Source organism: Saccostrea echinata, unplaced genomic scaffold, assembly GCF_033153115.1.
Source record: "Saccostrea echinata isolate AGI-Se365-2 ecotype Australia unplaced genomic scaffold, CSIRO_AGI_Sech_v1 ptg000047l, whole genome shotgun sequence".
Classification (NCBI taxonomy): Eukaryota; Metazoa; Mollusca; class Bivalvia; order Ostreida; family Ostreidae; genus Saccostrea; species Saccostrea echinata.
In genome coordinates, this window is record NW_026889796.1 from 11,147,339 (window position 1) to 11,170,740 (window position 23,402).

The window sequence follows — 23,402 nt, forward strand, 5'->3', positions numbered from 1 at the left end:
TTAAAATAAATTAAAGTAAATGTTCAACCAACCCCCTATTCCTACTCTCACTAAAATATTAATTGCTGTGAAGGAGAAATTTCAGACGTTGTGCAACTTCATGTTCAAGAAGTGGTGTAAATCAAATGCGGATTCTTAAAAAACTCCAAAGAACTTTTGGAAAATACAAAATGTCAAAACTTTTCAAACATCAAAAGTGTCATAAGAGAAGGGTTTTCTACGCTTTATACAACCATTCCTCACAATAAGTTAAAGAGCAGGTTTTTGATATCATAGACAACTGTTTCCTTAATAAAAATGGAACTCGTCATTTTTCATATCTTGTGATTGCAATGGTCATCTATAAAATTACATTGTTAAAAGTCATTTTGATTCTACGTACAAGAACTTTAATTTGAAGTTGATTTTAAAAGGATGCTTGAATTCCTTATTGACAATATCTATAAAGCCTTTGGAGACCAGGTCTTCTAACAATCTGGCATTTCGATCGGCTCTTTTTGTGCTCCGGGATAATTTCAGTTTTTTCATCGTCAACTTCCCTTGCGTATATAGTAATATTCCAACATCACCTGTATATGGTGTTGTTTGTCTCCCAGTTGATTCGATGTGCTTTGAGTACGATCAAGTTTTAAACCGAGGCAAGCTACTGACAAATAAGTTGATGTAACAAGGATTTCAATAACCCCGTTTAAAGTAAGCTTTTCACAAATGCGGTCGTTATATTGACCCTTTTTGTTCAACCTATCTTTGGGTCTTATTTTGTCCGACATGTTTCATACCATATGTTAGGTCATTGATTTCATACTAAATTTGACTATGGAGTACTTTGTATATCTTATCAATACATATGGCTCACGGCTGGTGTGACAGGTCAGCAGGGGATGCTTACTCCTCCTAGACAACTGGGCCGGGATTCATAAAACTTCTTAACATATTCTTAAGTTATAAAAATCAATTGAGTTATATATATTTTTTACTTAAGTTTCCTAAGTATTACCTAAATTTTGTAGAAATACTTGGTGCAATTCATAAACATATTTAGTGCTTAAGTATTGACGTAAAGTTAAGTGTCCTCAGGAGGTGTCTTAAGTAGATAAGAAATACTTAAGTCTCCTTTATCAAAATAAAAATAATGGTGCACAGAAGAAATCTTAGTTTTTCATTAAGAAACCATGCTATATCATCTAACTAGAAACTCTTTTTGACTATGAGATATTTTTCAACTAGCAAGATGCAAATGTGCAATGTTGATGACATGGCTGTACATATCAGTTGTGATGTAATACACATGGAACTAAATACCTCCATCACAAAAGAGTGCGTTTTTTGTTCGGGAAATTGTATGCGTTACTAGGCTGACCTAACTTAAGTGCTCTAATTTTCTCATCAGAATTATTTAGCTAAGAATTGCACTTAGAATTTATATGAATATGACTTAAGAATTTTTTCTTATCTAAGAATTTATTTTATATACTTTAGTGTGAATCTTCGCACAAATCTTAAGTATGTTTATGAATCCCAGCCCTCATCCCATCTCTGGTGATTCCAGGGGTTTGTGCTTGTGCTCTCTTTTTGACTCGTTTTGTTTACTGGATTTATGCGACTGATCACGGTTCATTTTTTTTTCACCTTTTACATTTCAAAACTAAATTCAATAGAAGTCTTAAAGGGAATGTTAGCTTTGTTACATGTATATTTATACAAGGTGGTAGAGCAGTTAATGTTTTAGATTATTTAAATTTTTTTTAAAAGGTATCCATTACATCATTTTAACAGAGATTGTGCTTTTCTTAGGCCCCTAACTAGCAAAACTAAACAATAATTTTTCTTACCCTTTACTTTTAAACAGGCGACTTCTTTTTCATTATATAGATAATTGGTTTTGAATGTCTTAGGTGAATGAGAATACCACTTGAAAACATGTTGGATTTGCACTTTAACGATTCACTCTATGCATAGAATACTAGTACCAATTAATCAATGGTGATCATATGTCCCTCTGCAAACATGGATATAAAGTAGAGGCTTCATGCCTTAATTACCCCCACTTTTTCCAAACATAACTTTTTGCTATTGAAAATTTTCACTGAAAGGCCGATTAGCCCCCCTCCCCCCACTTTCTGTTGGAGTATAGTCAAGTAAGGGTAATTTAGTATGTACTGTTTTCCTTTTTGCTTGTCAACTTTTTTCAGGTAAGTTGAATTTTTTTTCTCTGGTTTCCCCCCCTCCTTTCAAAAACGATGCTACGTCCCTGTTTCTATTAATATTTTATTGAATTGAATCCTTTTGTCTTTATTGCCATATTTGAGATGTGCTTATATGATAATCAGAGCATGGAGTGATTCCTTATGAATGAATTGGGATTTAAAATAAAAACAAAAAATAAAGTCTTTTTCAAATTATGTAATTGTCACAAAAAATAATAATTAAAAAAGAACACAAACAAATGCTGTAAGTTTTAAAAACATAACTATCAAACATCGCTATTTACATATTAGTCTTTTATATCTGCGTTGGTCAAAAATGCTAAAAGTTAGGATCTCTTTCTTGAAGTACTATATATTTTTAGACTTGCCGGAGGGGTAGACTTGTTGGATCAAAATTGCCCTCACGAACAAGAGAAGCCCTCTGAACTATGGAAAATCATCTCGCTCTTAGGATATTTGATGTCTCCTCTCGAGTTAGATCTCCACGGCACTTCGAAAAAGAAAATTCAGACTAATGAAAAATAACACAGAAACGAACATCATCTTGACAATCTTTATATAAATATTGATTAAAAGAGTTGTAATGAAACATGACATTTGAAAGTACAAGTAATAATATACTCTACCATTAAAATAGTCAGCAGAAATATGCATTTTTTTCTATTTACACAAAATTGTAAATGTGGAATAAAATTTGGATGGAATATTTCAGGAAAGATTCAACAAAAAATTGTCATTAGGTTATGCATTTGAAATATCTGAAAACACAGTGTGGTTCGTTTCAAACAAAGGAATGTCGTCCTTGGATTTGCCTGAGGAATCAAGACAAGATTTGTTAGAATAAGGAATGGTACTGAAGGTGGAACTTGGTCGTAAAATTGTTGACATTGTTTTCAGACTGTAACGGTTAAAGAAATCTCTCCTGCTCAAGAAACCATTTCTGTTATTTCCAGTACCTGATTGGCAAGATCTGAAACAAACATCTATACAGGACTTTACCTCTTTACGAAATGATTCGTTCATCCAGCAATAAACGAAAGGGTTGTAGCACGTGCTGCTGATGGCTATCCAATGAAAAACGAAGAACGCTGTACTGTTGTATTGAAAGACGCTGGTGTCCGGATGAAAATCGGTTAGGATATGATACAAATTTAACGGCATCCAACAAAGGGCAAATACAACTACCACTGTTATTAATAGTTTTATACTTTTGCGTTTTGCCTTATTTTGCGATCGTTGTTGTGAGTGTGTGACTGCTCCAAGATGCGTTCTGCGCCATAACTTCCGCACTATCCGTCCGTAAGAGACACCTATGATGGTTAAGGGAATAAAATATTGTATTATTGTTGTTGTTATGGTCAATGTCTTCTCAAATTCTTCTTTCGGCTCCGGAAAATTAGATCTGCATCTTTTGACTCTTTTTAACACAAAGTTGACCTCGGACACTTCAGTATAAATTCCATACGGCAAAGACAAAAGGAAGGATATAACCCATATAAATGCCAAAATGATTAACCCTGAGCGTTTGGATATTCTAGGTTTTAGTGGATAAAGAAGAACATATTGGCGATCCAGTGCGATGGCCGTCAGCGTAAATGTTGATACATACACGGATATCATCAATGAGAAATTCATCAGATGGCATATAAAATCTCCAAATGGCCACTCATCCAGTAAATGTCTTGCAATGTTGAATGGAACATTGAAACATGTGACAAATAGATCCGAAATTGCCATATTGGCGATGAAAAAATTGGTCACGGTATACATTCGTCTATTACGAACAATGACGTAACAAACCATACTATTCCCAAATAAGGAAATACACATCAAAATGGTGTATGCTGTTATCAATATGATGTTTCCGACGACATGCTTACTTGAATCGTTCTCGATTTTAGATACATTTGTATCGTTCGCCGTAGACTTAATGTGCAAATTAAACGCAGCCACTGCGGAAAGGTTTTTCGATTTGTTTTTAAACTCACTAAGAAAATCTTCAATTTGTTGAAAATGATCAAAGTCTTCCATGTTTAAAACTGCATGAACAACGACTCGTCTTTGTGTACAGAAATTAGGTGAAGCAGACGCCTACTGTGATTTTTATTCGGAATAATGCCATTTCATACTTTTTCTCAAAAATAAAATCGGATTTACGGTGAATTTCATGTACGTCTGAAACAGGTGTTCTGGAGACTCTTCACCTGCAAATGAAACAAAACATTAGTTTGCATTGCAGTATCTCGAACAGGTGTAATTAATCTTGTTAGGGCGTTAAATGGTTCAATTGATCACTTCAAAGGGCATAAACATTGTTATTTTTACAATCTCTTTGCACTTTTATTTTTCTAAATAATTATAAGAACAGACCATAACGAAATAAAATTAGTCAATGCAAGTTTGGTTTAACGGCTTTGTGGGGGTTTTTTTCTGTAAAAGGTGTAATGTTAATAAACTTTCTTTTTATTGCAATCCTACTGATCAATGAGAAAATAATTAATGAAAAGGAAAATGCATGAACTTTTAACAAACATCTTATTCCAAATGCATCAATATTGCAAAACTTATTATTGCCTTTTTTCAAGGAAATAGAGCGTGTTGTATGGTTTCTAAAGGTAAAATTGGTTGAAAAGAGATTTGTATGGATATCTCTTTCTGCGTTCTTTACAGGATTAAAATGATTTATTTAGGAACTTGTATGACTGTTTAATTATGTGATTCAAATTAATACTAGCATATGACGAAAAATGTGTTGCTTTAAAATCAAAATTTTGAACATATATTCTAAAATCTTTAATTCACTATTCGTATTACACTTCAAATACTACAGCCATAAATTTATAAAGGTGCTATTTGCTAATCTTTTTTTAACAAATGTTATTCAAATTTAAAAACTACCTTCGCAGATATTGCTAGCCAAAAAATTTTAATTGATACATTATTTCTCATATATTTATTCCCTGCAATAGGGCGTTAAACATTTTGATAAAATATCGATAACATTAATTACAACAAGTGATTAACGGTTCTTTTGAATCTTATATTATGTGCTTTATGGTCTATCATGTAATGACTTCCTACGTAAACGATCAGTCTTGGAGTCTCGAGGGGGTAACCTTTAGCTTAATTAGATCTGAATATAATAAAAATAAGATCGAAAAAGTAAAAGTTCTTTGAAAAATATCTTTTTATCACTCAACAAGGAGTGAAGATTTAACGGTTTTCATTCCACTAACTCCTTAAGAATTTAACACAAAAGCATTAAGGCAGGGAAGTACGTTTTCAATTATATCCATCTCTAAAATCAAGGAAATGAAATTAAGTTCTTATATTTCAATGGCATTGTTTTTTGTAAAATGTAGCTTGAAATACCTAAATATCAATTTGCATTTACATTTCATGGGAAAATAATTGACTGCCGTCATGAGAAAAGGGCCCTTAAGGTCGAAATTTCACAAATTGACTTTTTGATCAATTTTGATAGTCTGACTCTTTCTGAATGCAAATATACATCAATTTTTAAAATATCTCACGTTTTCAGTATTCTATGAGCATTTTAGTAAGGCTGCTTCAAAACAACGTTGACGTTACTTATTGAAAACCTAATGACGTCGCGTGCGTCAAATTCAGTTTCCAAACATTCTTAAAAAAAACTACATTTTTGAAATAACCTCAATCTTTTTGACACATATAAACTGGAGATTTTTTTCTTTCAAGCAACTAGTATGTTATTATTCATGAGGGAAGTCGCATACTATTTTCATACTATATTATAGCAGATCTAGTAATTTCGTAAAGGGAGGGGTGGGGATCTAGACAGGCTCTAGGAACGATTTTATTCAGCCGAAAAATTAATACTTGTTGAATTCCACACAAGGTATTCTTTTTAATACTCTAACTCAATTTATAAAAGATATAAAGCACTTGTAATATTAAAAGTTCTATATAGATGTCTCAAAAGGGCATCTGTGCAATTAAAGCGGGGTATCCCCTCGCAAAAGAGCACATCGATCCTAATATAAAAAAAATATTTTCGTATATAAGCACGCATTCACTCTTCCACATACACGCACGTTACTTCATCCCCTATAACTTTGTTACGAAGGGATAATAACACGTCATGTCTTTTCTGGATCACCGAAAAATTCTAATGGGAAATAAATTCAGATATGCCATGATGTATAAACTTTTTTTTTGTTTCATGAAAAAAATCATAATTAATATATAAAAAAAATTCTCTTCACTTCTTCCAAGGGGATTTTTATTGAACTTTTTTTTTTGAATACTTTAATAAAATTGTTTAATAATTAAGTTTCCATTGTTTATACAATTCAATTTCTTCGCCTGTCTTAGTTATGGAGTAGAAACGTAACAAACAGGCACATAATGATGTCGAAGGATTGAATTGTCTTATGAATGTTTATTCGGATTTCCGTACATGAAAATTTAAATTTTTTGTCAACTTCTTACTTTTTAAAGTTAATCACACTTAAACAAAAGCGGTTATAAATGTTTCTGTACATTTTTTTTTAAATTTTGAGGCATTTATGCCGTCGAAGCAATTGCTGTATCACTTGAACTGAACAATTTTCGTTCATCATTTCTTAAAAAGGGCCACTAATCTAAAAAAAATTGTTTTATGTATATAATGTATAGTTTGATCAAAGAAATGGTTGTACTGCTCTTGGTTGTACTTGCTTTTATATATATATAATTTATATACATACTAAACGGACTTTTCTGAGCGAAATGAAATACAGTTGCATTACAATTTTTATGAAATTTATTTGAAATTGAAACCGATATCTTGCGAGACTTAATAGGCCCGTAGAACGCAAGGGTGGGGGTGGGGGAGGGGGGCGGCAGAGGGGGTCTGCCTCCACTTTTTCTGAGTGTAGTATTTTGCTTTACCAAATTTTCCTTTTATAGGTGCTGGTCACCCCCCCCCCCCCCAAATTTTGTTTTGTTGTTGTAAGGTGAAGCACTGGCAAATTCCAGGATTTATACAGATAAGTTTTTCCCTTTTGTCTGCTTTTTATTTTGGGAACCCCCTCCCCCACCCCCACCCCCACACACTCTTTGGTCATTATAGGTTTTTGCTTTTGTTTTTTGCTTGTCCGAATTATGGAGGAAGTTGCCCCACCCCCCTCCCCAACTTTTGAAACTGTAGCTACGGATCTGCTTGAATAAATGTATTTAAACAAAATTAAGGTTATCTTTTCATTTTCTTCTGTGGCATCAGCTAACCAGACACCTAAGCTTTTCATACTTCGATGCGATGAAATGTACATAAAATTATATTCTTAAACAATAATTAAATATTACGTCCAACACACACATATATATGAGGCGATTCGGTTAAGCAACATCCCACTGAATGTTTATAACTCTACCACTCTAACCTGGCCATCATAGGCGACTTTGTATCTGCTTTTTTCTTAAGCTAAAGATAAAATAGACAAACCATTTTTTCCTAGTTATTGTTTCACAAAATAACAATTTGTCAGAAACTCGAAATTAAAGAGCATGTTCTTATTTTTGCTTGTTGCCACACGACTGATATAGAAACATTTTTTCTTCAAAATCAGAAAGATGAGCGTGTTTCTTTAATCTTTTTCCTTCAGTATCCCGACATCAGCGGAACTTTCAAAAAATGTCGAGATATCCGGGATATCGAGATATCGGAGCTGAGACTTGACGCCCAAGATTTCAACACGAAACGTGACTAATTTATTACATATAGATGTACATGAATTAAACCTTCAGCCAAAACAATAAATGCTTTTTTAACACATATTTTAAGATTATCAAAGTTTTGCCTGAACCTCCGTTTTTTTTTTTTCGCTCGAAACACCACCAGAGTTATATTTTGTTCATCTTTATCAAAATTTAGATTTCTTGATTGTCTTTGTTGTCGTACGATTGATGTTAATGTGGTTGATGTTTCTGAACATTTTCTTAACATTTGAATATGACACTCATAACCACTTGTTACTATAGTACTAATTCCTCTATCAGTGATTTATTTTCAAAAGATTTTGCCATATCAACATTCATCAGAAGTTTGTAATTTCTTTAAAGCCTTATCTGTTGTTTAATCTGTTGTTTCTTTTGTTTCATAAATATTGTTTATCCTAATATCAGTATCTATAATTGTTATTTTCTTCAACATTGATGACAATACTTTTGGAAAAAGTCCACATTAGCTGTATTTATTTCCTAAACATATTGCAATTCAATTTCAAATCAGCTTTAATACAATTTAAGAAAATTGATACAATAGTAATTTTAATCAGAGACTACTTTTTTTATGTATTATTTATTTGATCATTTCAAAATGTCCTTTATATTAATTTATTTTTTGCGAAATTTCCGTGGCATCCCCTTCTTCCGTTTTTCCACTCAGCATATTCTCTTGCTGTTAATTTAGCAAAGCATTATCTATATATATGGGCCGTCCCTCTTCTCGTTCGTTGATACCAGTATCTATATCCCCCCCCCCCCCGAAAAGATTTTCTTTTTTAGATTGAACTTTTACCGATTGCTTTTTTATTCGGAGATTTCTTTTTTTGCTTTTCAGTGATCTCTGCCCCCCCCCCCCCCCCCAAACACACATTTGGACAATCTGATTAAAATCAGATCCTTTGATCCGCTCACATAGATCGCTACACAAGCGATCTATGTGATCGGATCAAAGGGTCTGATTTTAATCAGATTGACATTTGTATATCGACGCTTCACCCTGAGCTAGTCTAACTGCGCATATCGATATCATTAACTATGGATCAAAATTAAAATGGCTAAATACATTTTACATGAAGGTATTTTTTAAGAATATAGAAGTGTATATGTGCATTGATTTCTCTCTCTCTCTCTCTGAAAAAAAAATATACGTGTATGTAGAATACCATTTAATATTTAGACTTAGTCTACTGAATACGAGTCAAATTTAAACATTTGCAAATTGCTCAGAAAACAAATATACAGTATCTTTAATTCGTCATGCATCTTATATACACATCGCTATAAATCGTCGTAATTAACAATGAGTTCAATGTCGCGTTTAGCTTAATTATGTTATATCTAGTTAAATACTTAAATACTTAAACAGAATAATTAATAAATGTATATACTAGTGAGTAATTATATTATTTATTATAAATTTCCGCATCAAATTTCATATGATTTAATGTTTTTCTTGTAACACCTGGAAATCCAATTTTATCTCTTGTTCACAAAACGCAGTCGACAAAAATTACTTCCGCGATTACAACACCGCGACTTTGACGTCGTTTTCTGCACATTGTGACGTCAAAAGATAAGGGCCCTTTTCTCATGACGGCAGTCAATTAAGAATTTATAACCCTTGAGTGTGTCTGATGAATTTTACTCTCTTGAAACCAAAATCTTTTATGAAGTTGAAAGAATCCCATCGCTAAGTATAGCGTAAAGAATGTATTCCACTGTGCAAGTTCTGTGAATTCTTATTCATGGTATAGAACTCATGCGATATTTTCATTTATATTATAAAATTAATAGTCGTTAAGGAGTCTTGATGTATAACATGAACAAATATTTCACAAACATTGCTACATGTATCTGTTAACGTCTTAACTACTTTTGTACAGTAAAATATCTGACATAGACATTACTAAACGCAGTACTCCCTAAGAAACTAAGAAACATGTCAAAGCAACACATTTAATGCCATGTTCTCAACATATAAACTTTATTTAGAAAAACTTGGAAGAACAGGCTTACTTTAAAGATTTTCGCTTAAAGTGAGGAGAGTATATTGTCTTTTTCTGACTGATTTTATTACATCATATTACAAAATTTATTTGATAAAATCCGACAAAAAAGACAATACTTGTATATTGTTTACTGAATCAAAAGACATTTTTTTCGGTTGTTAGCATACTTTTATCAATAAATGGTTTTTAATAAGAACTCGCAATAAACGCCACCACAGAGTCCGACACATCTGCTTCATACTGGATGTTTTACTAGAGAAGGACATTGAGGACAAATTTCTACTAAACTCCGTGATAAGCATGACAACTTCGATTTTCTATCATCAGCATCCCTTGTTATGCCCCGCCATGAATATGGCCGGGGCATATAGTGTTTGTCATGTCCGTCTTCCTCCGTCCTTCCGTCCTCAGGTCCTTCCGTCACACTTTGCGTTTAGCTCAGTTTCAAAGAAACTATAGAAATTTTTATCAAACTGCTGATACATATTGATATGATCTATTCAGCTGCATCAGCATTGTCTGACCTTAACCTTTCCTTTGACCTTGACCTTACTTTTCTTAAATATGGGTTTAGCTAAGTTTCAAAGATGTTAATTTAAAACTTTATATGCTGATACATATTGATAAAAGCTATTCAACTGCATCAACATTTTTTTTACCTTGACCTTTCCTTTGACCTTGACCTAACTTCACTTTCTTAGATAAGTGATTATCTCAATTTCAAATAAACTTAAGATATTTTTATCAAATCTTATACGCTTATATATATTGATGAAAGCTGTTTACTGCATCAAATTTTTTTAACCTGGCCTTTCCTTTGACCTTGGTCTCACTTATCTTAAAATGGAATTAAGCTCAGTTTCAAAGAAACTATTAAGATAATCAAACCTAATATGCTGATACATATTGGTGATGGTTATTCAAATGCATCAATATTTTTTACCTTGTCTTTTCCTTTGACCTTGACCTCAAATTTGTGTTTAGCTTAATTTCAGAAAATATTTAAGACATTTTTGTCAAACTTCATGTTATACATACATGTACATACACGTAATAAAAATTACAATTGCATCAATATTTTTGACCTTGACTTTTTCTTTCACCTTGATTTCAAATTTGTGTTAAGTATATTTTCAAGAAACAAATGAAGATATTCTTTTAATCAAACTCTATATGCTGATACATATTGAGGAGAGCTATTCAACTTCATCAACATTTCAGACATCAACCGTTCTTTTGACCTTGACCTCATCTTTCTCTATTTTTTTTTTTTTTATTCCTTTTTTTTTTTTTTTTTTTTTTTTTTTTTGCCTTGAATTTCAGATTGACATTTGACTTTACTATTTATTGTGTATTAAACTCAGTCTTAAAGACTGTTTGATTCAAGGTACATGTGTATTTTCATCAAACTTCCTACACTGATACACATTTTCGTGTTGCATTACGAATGAACCCTGGGCGGGGCATTCATGTCCTATGGACATATTCCTAGTATATTTAGCAATAGGGTGAATTCACCATGCATCGGACACCCTCGCACTTCAACAAGTTCTAGCGATATCGCTACCGACCGAATATTATCAAAATGGAACTTAATATGTAGTATGTGGTTAAAATATAAAATTTTGACACAACCGCGCCCTATTTATTGAGAAAATATCATTAAAAACCGATTTTTTCGGAATAAGTAAGAATTCACCATGGATCGGACAATATTCACCATGCATCGGACATATGATATTTAAACCAGAAAAATATCATACCTTGATCTCCGTGCTTTAAAATGAGTGATATCGAAACATTTTTATCTTTTATTTAAAAATTAAACTTCTAATTAAATTTGAATGACTTTTTCGATCCACAAATGTGAAGAGATTTTAGTTGCATCACATCGCCTTAGAAAGGCTTTACAGTACTAGTAATATGGCAACTCGCGCCTTTGTCTCGTGGGTTATCATCATCTAGTTTAAAGAAATAAATTGAGTCCAATTCTAGTCGTCATATATCGATAATTTGTATTTTCACTGAATATTTAGAGTTTCTATTTTTTATTTCCGTAAAAAACAGCTGTCATTTGGGTTTTATATGAAAATGGAAGTGATTACCCATGCATCGGAAAGTGTCCGATGCATGGTTAATTTGTGTCCGATGTACGGTGAAATAAATATACTACAAAAAAACAACTGTAAAATATATTATTCAAACATTGAAGTAAAAGTTTTGAAAAATTTCTCTAAAATAATCAATTATTGATAAATTTTACCTAGGTCCGACTCGTTCCGTTGACGTCTATTTAAAAAGAACGACAACTCTAAAAATTGCAAAATGGTAAAATTCTGGTTACTCCCCTTTGATGATGCAAAATATGACGTAACTTCAAGGCCATTCTTGTGGTATTTTTATCACAACATGAAAATAAAAATCGGCATCATTAAAAAGTTTAAATCTTCCCCTTTAAGACAGAAACAAGTAAAAACAGGAGGAGACTCGGTTTCAATGAAAGTTTATTGCTTAAAGTTGTCCGAAGCAAGGTATGTGTCCGATGCATGGTTAACTCACCCTAAATCTTCATCACCTGCATAGATATTTATGTCTCCCAACTGATTCGATACACAAGATCATGTTCTTCACACGACCATTTTCTAACTGAGACAGCCTACTGACAAATGAGTTGATGTTACAAGGATATCAACAATCTTGATTAAAGTCAACCTTTCGCAAATTTGGTCGTTACAATGACCTTGTTTGCAATTGCAATCTGTCCTATGGTCAAATATTGGCTGACTATGTCTTACAAATTGTTAGGCCCTTATTTTCATACTGAACTGACTTTTGGATTTATCCGTTTACCCAGTCAAGACAAAGGGCATACGTCAGGTGTGGCCGGTCGACAGGGGATGCTTACTCTGCGATGGTACCTGATACCATGCACCCCTGGAGTTTTCAGGATTCCGTGATTATCTCTCAATATGTGTTATTTATTTGGGCGTTTGAGCATGATTATTATTCAATCTCTTTTGACATTTTGACATTTTTGTATTCTTTGAATTTCAAATCTATTGGTTTATCGCATGAATCCCTTTTAACCTGACATAAACCCTTCTCCACCTGATATATAAATGACACTGAAATGCAGTTTCTCAATAAATGATTATTTTACTGCGAGGTATAGTTGATTACACCCAGGCAGTAAATGTGTTGACGGATGTAAGTGTCAATCACGTGTCAAAAACGAAATGATTGATTTCAAAGAAACCATCTCTAAAATGTGCACAAGACAATATATTTACACAGGATACAGGACATTAAGGAAGTGGAGGGGATGATATGTCTCACATTCTATTGCAAAAATGGCGATGTATCCCTATTAAAAGATAATTAATGATCAATTTAAAGAGAGAAAAAAATGGTTTCTATACTATTTACGGACATCATAAACACGATATAGCCAATATTCAGATAAGAGAAAGCAGTCTTGTGTGAAATATGATAAAAAAAAAAGTCAGTATTATTTTCTTTTTCCTAAATGAATTAAGTCGATCATGAATATAGGACCTCAGATCAGTATTATGTCCTATTTAAAAAAATTGAGTGAGATTATATGGTTAACAGCTAAATTAAATTGTGTAATTCAATTAATATTACATGTACAAGCATAATTATTTGATTTCCTGCGATTTTCAATCAACGAATGCAAGTGGTGCACAGTTTCTCATTAAAGATTTTTTGCCTTCCGTATATGTAATTATTTTAATATGACGAACGTCAGCCAATGATATATGTAGTTATTTTCTTATCATCTCTCTCTCTCTCTCTCTCTCTCTCTCTCTCTCTCTCTCTCTCTCTCTCTTGTTTTGCTCAGTTCCTCTATAGTTTGTCACGTATTTGGTAGTTTGATCCGATTCCATCTCGCAATGCTTTTTTTATGAATGCGACATTATGTTTGTGAGACGTTTACCAACTTTTAAAATATCAACAACAAACATATACAAAACAATAAGAGATTCGTTTGTTTAGTATGACTCACAAATCAGTTGAGAAAGCCGTAAGTAATAATTTTTCCTGTAAAATAATTCTTGAATGATGATCCAAGGGAAGTAATGTATAGGGTAATTGATGCCGCATATTTCATGCCTCGGTACATGTATACTAAAAAGTCATCTAAGTTCAGTGACGTCATGTGTTGCGTTATCATATTTTCAGTTCATTATTGAATACTTATTTTAATTCAGGTATTAATTTAAAACAGACCTCATTTTTGTACTTGAATAATGGTGGATAACACTTGTAGTATTACAGAGAAAAATGGATAACGCTTTGCTATAGAATAACTGATGGCACAAATACGACACAAACAGTATAAATCCTATAGTGGCCTTTGGGCAATAATTTTGTAAATTAGTGATAAACTAACCCAATATTTGACTGCAGTCTTTGGATAAAGCTGATGCTGATAATTTCCCACAATTCTTCATTATGTCAATAACGACACCTAGCCGTGCCGGAAGGAACACTATAATCAGGATTATCATTTTTGTATTGGACTTAGTGTAAACACAGATCTCGGCAACATAATGCAACTAAATTGGCTAGTATTGAAAAGATACCGTGTTCTAAATGTTATTGTTGCATTGTTTAAATATACCAAAGCACAAATACAATGTTTCGCTCTCTGCATTCTTTCGTTGCTAATATCTTCTAATTGAGGATAAAGGTTGATAATATATGTAAACATGCTGTAGATTCCTTTTGGCGGGTAGTTATCATCGCGAAATGGTTCTTTAACGTCAAATCGCGAGAAAAATAATTCGCCAATGGACGGTTGATCAAGAGATTTTACATGGATTTCAGCACCATGAAGATAAAAGCGAGTAATTTTATTTCGCAAAGGTTGTTTCTTGCGAAATTACGCGATAATTAATTCTTTGCATACAATTAGGAATCTGCAGTTTTCTTATATATGTATTTAAATTAAAAAAAAAAAAAAACCTTGTCAAATATGAAGAGCAATAGTAATCATTGACAGAGAACACGATTTCCGTTGATGCTTTCAGGAAGCGTTTTCATATAGCTTACTTTTTCAAGGTTTCTTGATAATTTTAAACGCCAAATGGTAGAAAAATTCTTGTCGCCAAGGTTATTTTACAACTGTACTTGTTAATCACTTTTCAAAGCTTGTAAATAGTGAATATGCATATAATGGATCTGAATAATGCAAAGATGAATGAATATACATGGGAAGTTGGTTGTAGTAATTATTGCTTACACTTCCTTCTCAGTGCTGAGAACACTAGGTGGAATTCTGTGTCAGTGCCCTGTCAATCCTTAAACATTTGTTAAGCGCTATAGTGCATATGTATAATATAATATAGATCATTCCAAAAATGAAATATTTGGAGATAACGAACAGTATTCGAGTTCAAAAGTCCATTAAACATTACAAAATAAGAGCAGTGCAAACACGGACCTCTAAGACATCAGAGGTGGGATCAGGTGCCATGGTGGAGTGAGCATCCCCTGCCGACCGGTCACATCCGCCGTGTGCTCCTTGTCATGATCGCGGGAAATAGCGGGAAAATCCGTCGACAATTCAGTGTGCAAAAATTTTTTTATAAAAGTACATGCTTATCATAGACTTGTATTTTTAAACATGATTATGTAATGCAAAAAAGGATACTCGAGTAGTCCTTCGCGGCTTTTGCTTATAATATAAATTTGGACTCGTATACTTTATTTAACAATTGGTAAATTAAAAAAATAAAATGACACAACGCCCAATGATAAAGAATTTTCCTCATTATTTCCCTTGTGAAATATATAAAAGATAAGGAAAATGGTATTTTAGGAAATTAGTTAAATATGTACTTGTAAATAGGGTTTTGATCGCCCACAAATGCCAACTTGTTTCTCACAGAAGCAATTAATCTGACTGGGTAATTAAAATGCAATCGATATAAACCTAGTAGTTAAATTCCCCTTACTATCGTATTCTATTTCATTTAATAATAACATGATTTTATTTTAATTGAAAACTGAGATGTGATTTAATTTGAAACCATTTAGAAAAAAAAAACAAAATAAAAATCTCATTCCAGACATGTATTTTAAGCGGAAATTAAATGAATAAAGTTTGAATCTTGTAAATCTGTACATTAATGACATGATAAAGCGGAAGAAAATATCTGCATTGTCCCATCATACTGAATATAATGATGCCCATCATACTAAATGTATACTGCATTATCTCGACAAACTTCACTACAAATAGAACAGACACCTAAAAGATATCAACCTTCTCTTCTACTAATCGAACAGAGAGAACTTTAATGTCTTAAAATGAGCCTTTGAATTTCTACAAATCGACGAGATACCTTTAAATCTCACACTGAACAATCTCTACATGTACAAACTTCTCGAAAGAAAACAATAAAGCAATAAAGCTTCCAGTGAAATATCTCGACCATCGTCTCTTCAAATTCAATAGAAATCTCAAAAATCCAATATTGGATTTTAAACTTGCATATATAGACATATATTGATACGATGGAAACTTTCATTCAAAACAAGAGTTTATTATATATATAATTTCCGACCAAAAAAAAGCTTCCTTTACATTTATTTCTTATCCTCATCACTTTTCTAAAGTTGTTCTATCTTCAGATTTTTTTGAAAAACTTTATTCAAAGCTGACATAGGTACAGTATGTATTAAAACGTAGAAATTAGGTTTAGCTAATTTGGAATTGTTTAACCTTTTCTGTCTGATGTCATACTGGCACAAAAGGTTTTAGACCACTATCATTATCCACAACATAGCTTTGGTAATCCCTATTATTTTCGAATCTTTGTCAAAGAAGTAACATAACACTCTGCAATCAGGAGAGGTGTCGTCAAAATCAGAAAATTCATATCATTTGTTAACTTATTTATTCTTTACTTTCTAATTTTCATTCACATTTTTGTTGCTCCAATCTTGCCCGAAGAAAATGATATTAAAACCTAAAATTAGAATTTTTGCTTCAACTGACCTTTTGTTTTAAAATCCATATTTCCACCAGAACCAGGTATAATAAAATCCATCAACTCACTTCCAGTGAAAGGGAATTTAGGACATGTGATAAGAATTCATTAAAGAGCCAAAGAGCCAATTAGAAAATGATCTAATTGATTTTCTTTTCTCTTTCTACTTGGCTAGATGATATAACAATGATAAAGACAAATCTTAGAGGAGATCAAAGTCAAGAAAATACGATATATTAAAGATAAATACCATTCTTATTTTATTGCAGATTGCCTAGACTTTCACCTATTTTTCGACAATGGCGCCACAGAGCAGGGCATCCTCTCGTAAAGGGACAAATTTTTATTCTAAGCACGCGTTCCTGGACGCTCACACGCGATGTTGCTTCGCTTTATTATGGTATGATAAGGATCAAATTTGGGCCATATTAGCTGTGTACAATAAGTTTTTAAGATCATTTATATTCCCTGGTGTTGCATTAGGCAGAAAAGCATTCGTGAAAGACAGCGTATCATACATTTATACGCTTACATAGGCTTATTACATATATATTTATTAATAAGACTAAAGTCAAAAGTATAATGACGCTGATTTGTCTTAGATAACATAGGCAGATGTTACCCCCATTGCAGAGGGGTCATGAATAATTGATGTCATTAGGGATATATTTTTTGCATTGAGGTAGACGAAAGCCCTTTGCACGGGTAATGAATCGGTGACATATTGGTATTTTTCGCATGTAAGCAATAAGAAATTTTAGAGAACAATTCTCAAAAAATTTACTTTTTTCGATTAATCAACTGACAGTTAGCTAAAAATTAATCCTGATATACATGTATACAGGTTTTGGTCTAAAAGCCAGCAGTTAATCAACTTTCTTGCTACTGAATATATTCCTACGCTGCAATGTAACAAAATAATACAAGTTCCATTTAGCGGATGAATCAGGAAACTACTTTTTAGTTCAATATTACCCCTGAATTCATTAAACTTATATACCTATGTAGGCGTCTTAAAGCAGTTCAATAAGTGTACCTTATTCACATGCTTATTGCAAATATATATACAGCTTAACTTAAGCCCCCGCAAACTCTGGTTTGGGATTGATAAGTTCTAATTATTAAATACTTCAAACTTAATCTAATCTATATTCTTGTCACATTCCTTATACATGTAGATTGGCTAATGGTTAACTAATCACTGAGCATCCTATGTTAGTAGTGTGTGGTCGCACTTACGCTCACGATTCTGAAAAGTTGATTTGAATGGGTGTTTGCATAGCTATACGCATTCTCGATGTGTAGTTATTTATCTAGATTGTTTCGCACTGCCGAATATTAAGCATAGTAGATCACATTATATTTTTGCCTAGGATTGACAGAGTTGCATTTGATAACTTAACAAATAATTCCCCCTTATCTTAAAAAAAATCAAAAGTCTTAGATGTTCATTTATTTATCGAAAAAAAGCAATCATTCTTACGCAATATGATTATATGATTATAGCTTTATTTTTTGATTTATGTCTTTTAAAAGCATAATATCCTTTAGCATCGTAAGTGCACCAGAGGACTTCAAGTGCAAGCATCTATATGTATACTTAATCATGCATATGAGTGAATTATTCTTACCATATTATTCACTTGACATAATGTCCTATTTCAATCAAGCATAAGGTGAATAAAATACTGCTTTTGTTTTAGGTATAATGTTTACATCAAGCAATAACTTTATTTGTCATAGAAAATAATGTTACTGTACGCTTAAATGTCTTTTGATATATCAAAGTAACTTGATTTTGTTATTGGTAATTCACAACATAAATACACTCTATTTCTTCTTTAATTCCCTCGCCCTTAGGTCAAATCGTCTTGGTTTTATTTACAGAATGGTAGTAAATCTTTTCTTTACTAATGAGCATCTTTATTTTTAAGACAGGCTTGCAAGAGAAGCATGAATATGTCTGGCAAAGATACAAAACCAAACTATTACTTTGCGTCTTTGTTAAAATCACGTATCATTGTGAATTACCCCTGTCTCACTAAACAAGAGTCCTCCACTAATCCTAAATATTGGACAGAGACAATTGAATAAAATGTTCTCTTATTTTGACAACCATTTTCTTTGTAATGGTATCTGAAAGAGCGATAGATGCATGCATACAAAAACAATTAACTTGTCAATTGCAAATTTTTCTGCAGGGAATTTATTGTAGTTCATATCTATTTATGTACATACTCTGTCAACTGCATCACAATCAACCGTTTAATGTGTTGTACTGATAATGCATGTTAAGAGGCACACAGATTTTCAACCTTAGATATTAGATAATTCTCAAATGTGTTGATTATTAAATGAGTCGTGGAATTTATTTTATATGGGAATTGATTACGCAATCTCTTTATAAAAAGTCAGACCTTTTAGAATGAGGTTCATTTGTTATTTTCCCTGATAAATTGACAGATAATAAAAAAAAAATGCCGGGTTGTGCTGTTATCGAGTTCATTAATGATGTATTTCATTACAATGAAATGGAATCTGGATTTTGAATCTGCCCTATTGATTATACTTGATCATAACTGAATTTTGCGACATGGATCTGGATGATAGGATTCTGAAATCTATCCGTCGGTGATATTTACATTGTTTTCAGTGATAAACGAGAGTTTGACATGCCTGAGTCACCTATAGTGTACTTGATATTTTTTTTAAAAGCAACACATACTCTTTACTCTAGAATTGGCAGATTATTTGTCAGCGATAATAAAGTTATTGGAAGCACAAATTTCACTTATTAATTAAATTGTGTCCTGTAACCAGTTTATAAATGCTAGTGTTCTTGACATAGTTGTTCAAATGACCAGAGTTTTTTCATATTGGACCCGTAACATAATTGTTTCAAACAAGTCACAATTTTACAGAGAAAAACCAAGAGCAGGTTATTGTTTAATGCTGTTTTTGCTTTCTTCGTCAGGTTTTTGTTTTACTCTGTAGATTGTAATCGAAGGCCTGATGCTTCAAATCAACAAGTTAGAAATCGAAATCATTTTAAAAATTAAAATTTGTTGTGATGAATAATTAGTGATACATTTTTTCTTATTCTCAATTTACGTGTAATGTTAACTAAATTGTATGACAAACGAGATAACCAATAATGTCCTTGTTTTATATGTAGTAATATTCCGCTATCACCTGCATATGGTGTTTACGTCTTCCAACTCATTCAATACTCAAGAGCATGCTCTGAGTACGATCAGTTTTTATTCCGAGGGAGACTACTGACAAATAAGTTGATGTTACAGGGAGTTAAACAACATTGTTTAAAGTCAGCATTTCGTAAATTGTATAGTCGTTATAATGACCTTGTTAGCAAATATAATCTATCACTGTGTCGTATTTTGGCCGACGTGTTTCGTGTCAATTTTTGGCCTTTGTTTGTTTTTTTAGGGGGGTGGGGTGGGGTTGTTTTTTCTAAATTTGACCACAGAATATTCCCTTTACCCGATCAATACATAGGGCTAAAGGAGGGAGTGACCGATCAACAAGGGATTCTTGCTCCTCTTAGGCACCTGATTCCACCTCTGGAATTCCCATAGCCCATGCGTTTTGTGCCGTGTTCACAGATTTGTATTGTATGTAGATTTTTTTTAGATCGATCACTGTTCGTTATCTTCACATTTTTCAAATACTCTGTATTATATAAACGAAGGGTGAAAAATTAAATTCTGCACACAAATGTACATAGATATTTAATGTAGTCATTGTAATTTTTTAAATATTTTAATTAGAATTCATTTGCTTTCATCCTTTAGTACATTTATGAAAGTTCTTTCAAAATGTCGTGCTAATGAGTTCATGACTGTTGTTCGAAATCGATGTAATTAAAGGATAAATCATATACATGTATTCATTAATGTTAGAAATACGTATATCGAATTATGTTGGAATGTTAGAGACTTGTCGTGTTATAAGTTTCATGTAAATGCAATTAACTTGTGAATTACTACAGAGAAATACGTCGGAGGACAATGTCTTTATAATGGAAAATTATCTGCCATACATGAAACGAAATTAATTATACTTAAGAAAAGTTATTGAAGCATACACAACAGAATGGAGATTTGATAAACGGCATAAATCTTAACTCGATAGAAATAAATAAATGAAATAATGTCACAGAGGACTATAGCTTACTTTTAAACTCAACGACTGTTATTCGAATATATCATCATTATTCAATTTTTTCTGATTAGTGTAATTCACATGCTTTAGAATAATTTAATTCCAGTATTCTGTTTCGTGACTTTTGTGCATAAAAGAAAAATACGTAGCAATAGTTACTGAAACACTCTACCAAAAAAAAAAACAAGAAACCTTTTTGTCGGAACATAACCGAGCCATGCTGCATGATGAAATTTAAGAGAAAAAAAACGAAGAGTAATCACGCTCAAAAATCCAATGAAAGAATATCAATTGTGAGCAGATCAATCACGGACCTCTGAAAACCTCAGAGGTTGAATCAGGTGTCATGGAGGAGTAACCGGTCACACCCGTCGTTTGCCCTTTGTCATGATCGGGTATACGGAATATTCCATAGGAAACTCAATACGAGAATAATGGCCTAACATTTTTTTATGAAAGAGGTCAGTCAGCAGATTATATTTGCAAAGAAGGTATTCGTATCGATATAGAATTTGCGAAATATCGACTATCAACGAGATCTTAGGTACACTTGTATCATCAACCTATATGTCAGTAGTCTTTCTCATTTTTGAAATTGTTTGCGCGTAGTACATTATCTTGCGTATCGAATCAACTGGGAGACTTGAACCCCATGAGTAGGTGATACTGGTAAATTGCTACATGAATATGAGAAGTTGACTTTAGAAAAGTAGAAGTCGTCACGTTTATCATAAAGTTTAGCTGTTAGTTTGCCATCAGTGTCTTTCTCCAGTGCATTATCCAGATATGAAGCATACACTTTTGGCGCTAGAATGCATGTACATTCCTCTTCCAAAATTTTTATTTTTTTGGCATGAACTAACTCACAAGCGTATAGATTGACGTGCACCGAAATCTTATGGAAAAATGAGATCATTGACTACTCCCTCGTTATGATAATTTGTTGTAAAATCATAAAAAATTACATTATTTCCACGGAGTGACCCATCATCGATAAAGTGATTTCAATGTAATTTAAAACAACCAAAAAAGATACCCATGAGAACACAATATATCTAAGTTGTGATATGTGGTGACAGGAAAAGCAAAAGAAAAAAATTAACATTACGCAAGACTAAAGAACTAAAACTTTATGAAATGAAATATAATACATGTAATTATCAAAACAGAAAACAGAGTCAACAAACATATTAAAGGGATTTCCTCTAATGTACATAAATTTTTTAATGAACTTTTTCCCCAATTCAAGTGTCTCTTATTTTAACGAATTGTGAATACCCACTTCGAAATGTTTATAAATTTTAAAAGAGGTGAGTAATTTTTGCTGACGATTATTTTCAAATAAAAGCTTTAAAGAAATAGGGGATTTTATCTCCTGTAAAATTTCAAAGATGACCTTCGTCACTGCATGGTTGATAAGAATTGTGTTAATCAGATATAAATTTTGTTTTCCTAAGTAACAGGTGCATTCAATTGAAATCTGGAAAAGGCATCGAATATAGCACACATTTTGTCAAATATTACACAATGAGGGATCTTTCAACACATTTGAAATATATCTATTAATAAATTTTGTATGATATCTGTATGAAAAAATTAAGCAGCGCCAAAGAAATAGCGTGTATATACACACAATTTATTCTTTGTTTAAAATGAAAAAAAAAAACAACAAGCATTTTGCTTTTCAAAAAAAATTAAACTTTAAAATGAGTTGTTCTTATCTTACCTTTCGTGTGAACGTCCCTATATCCAGTGTTAAGACGTGAGTATGTTTCAGTCTATAATTGACTGCGGCTTAGCTGTAACCTCACTAGGGTCGCCTGCGCTGTGTAGATTTACCCAATAATCATTTTATGCCTTTTCTCAACAAACTCTGAAACCACAGTAAACTATTTCCTCTTTGATGCATTCTTTAATAATCAAATCCATGCGTCGTTTTATTTTTGTATGGAACCAATATGACGTCTTGAGTATTAACCTATAAATTCCTTAGAGAGAGTTCAAATTGTTTTTCCATGCATATACTTGTATTCAGCTTGGATTCTTTACTAGATTATTAGTGTACATTTGTCATATATCATTCTGAAATACATCTATCTTACACGGTCCATACAGTTGTTTCTTAAAGTGAAAATGGATGTTATTTACATGTTTGTCAAATTATCGCCACTGTGATTGGTTAGATGTTTAGGCTTTATGTCCCATTTCGTCAGAATTCAATGTTCCTATATGCATGCACT

At 32.4% G+C, this 23,402-nt stretch overlaps 1 protein-coding gene across 2 annotated transcripts; it reads right to left on the minus strand.

Moving 5' to 3' along the window:
- Nucleotides 1-2,487: 2,487 nt before the first annotated feature.
- LOC133202342 (G-protein coupled receptor 83-like) lies at nucleotides 2,488-22,998 on the minus strand. 2 transcript variants are annotated; one of them, XM_061338147.1, is made up of 3 exons: nucleotides 22,889-22,998; nucleotides 3,207-4,411; nucleotides 2,488-2,697 (listed from the first exon to the last, which is right to left on the minus strand). In XM_061338147.1, the coding sequence occupies exons 2-3, from the start codon at nucleotides 4,236-4,238 to the stop codon at nucleotides 2,644-2,646; spliced, it is 1,086 nt and encodes a 361-aa protein (XP_061194131.1). In that variant the 5' UTR covers nucleotides 4,239-4,411; nucleotides 22,889-22,998; the 3' UTR covers nucleotides 2,488-2,643. The 2 variants fall into 2 exon arrangements, with proteins under 2 accessions (XP_061194131.1, XP_061194130.1); XM_061338146.1 differs by lacking the exon at nucleotides 2,488-2,697 and having other exon boundaries at nucleotides 2,820-4,411.
- Between the last annotated feature and the right edge of the window lie 404 nt (nucleotides 22,999-23,402).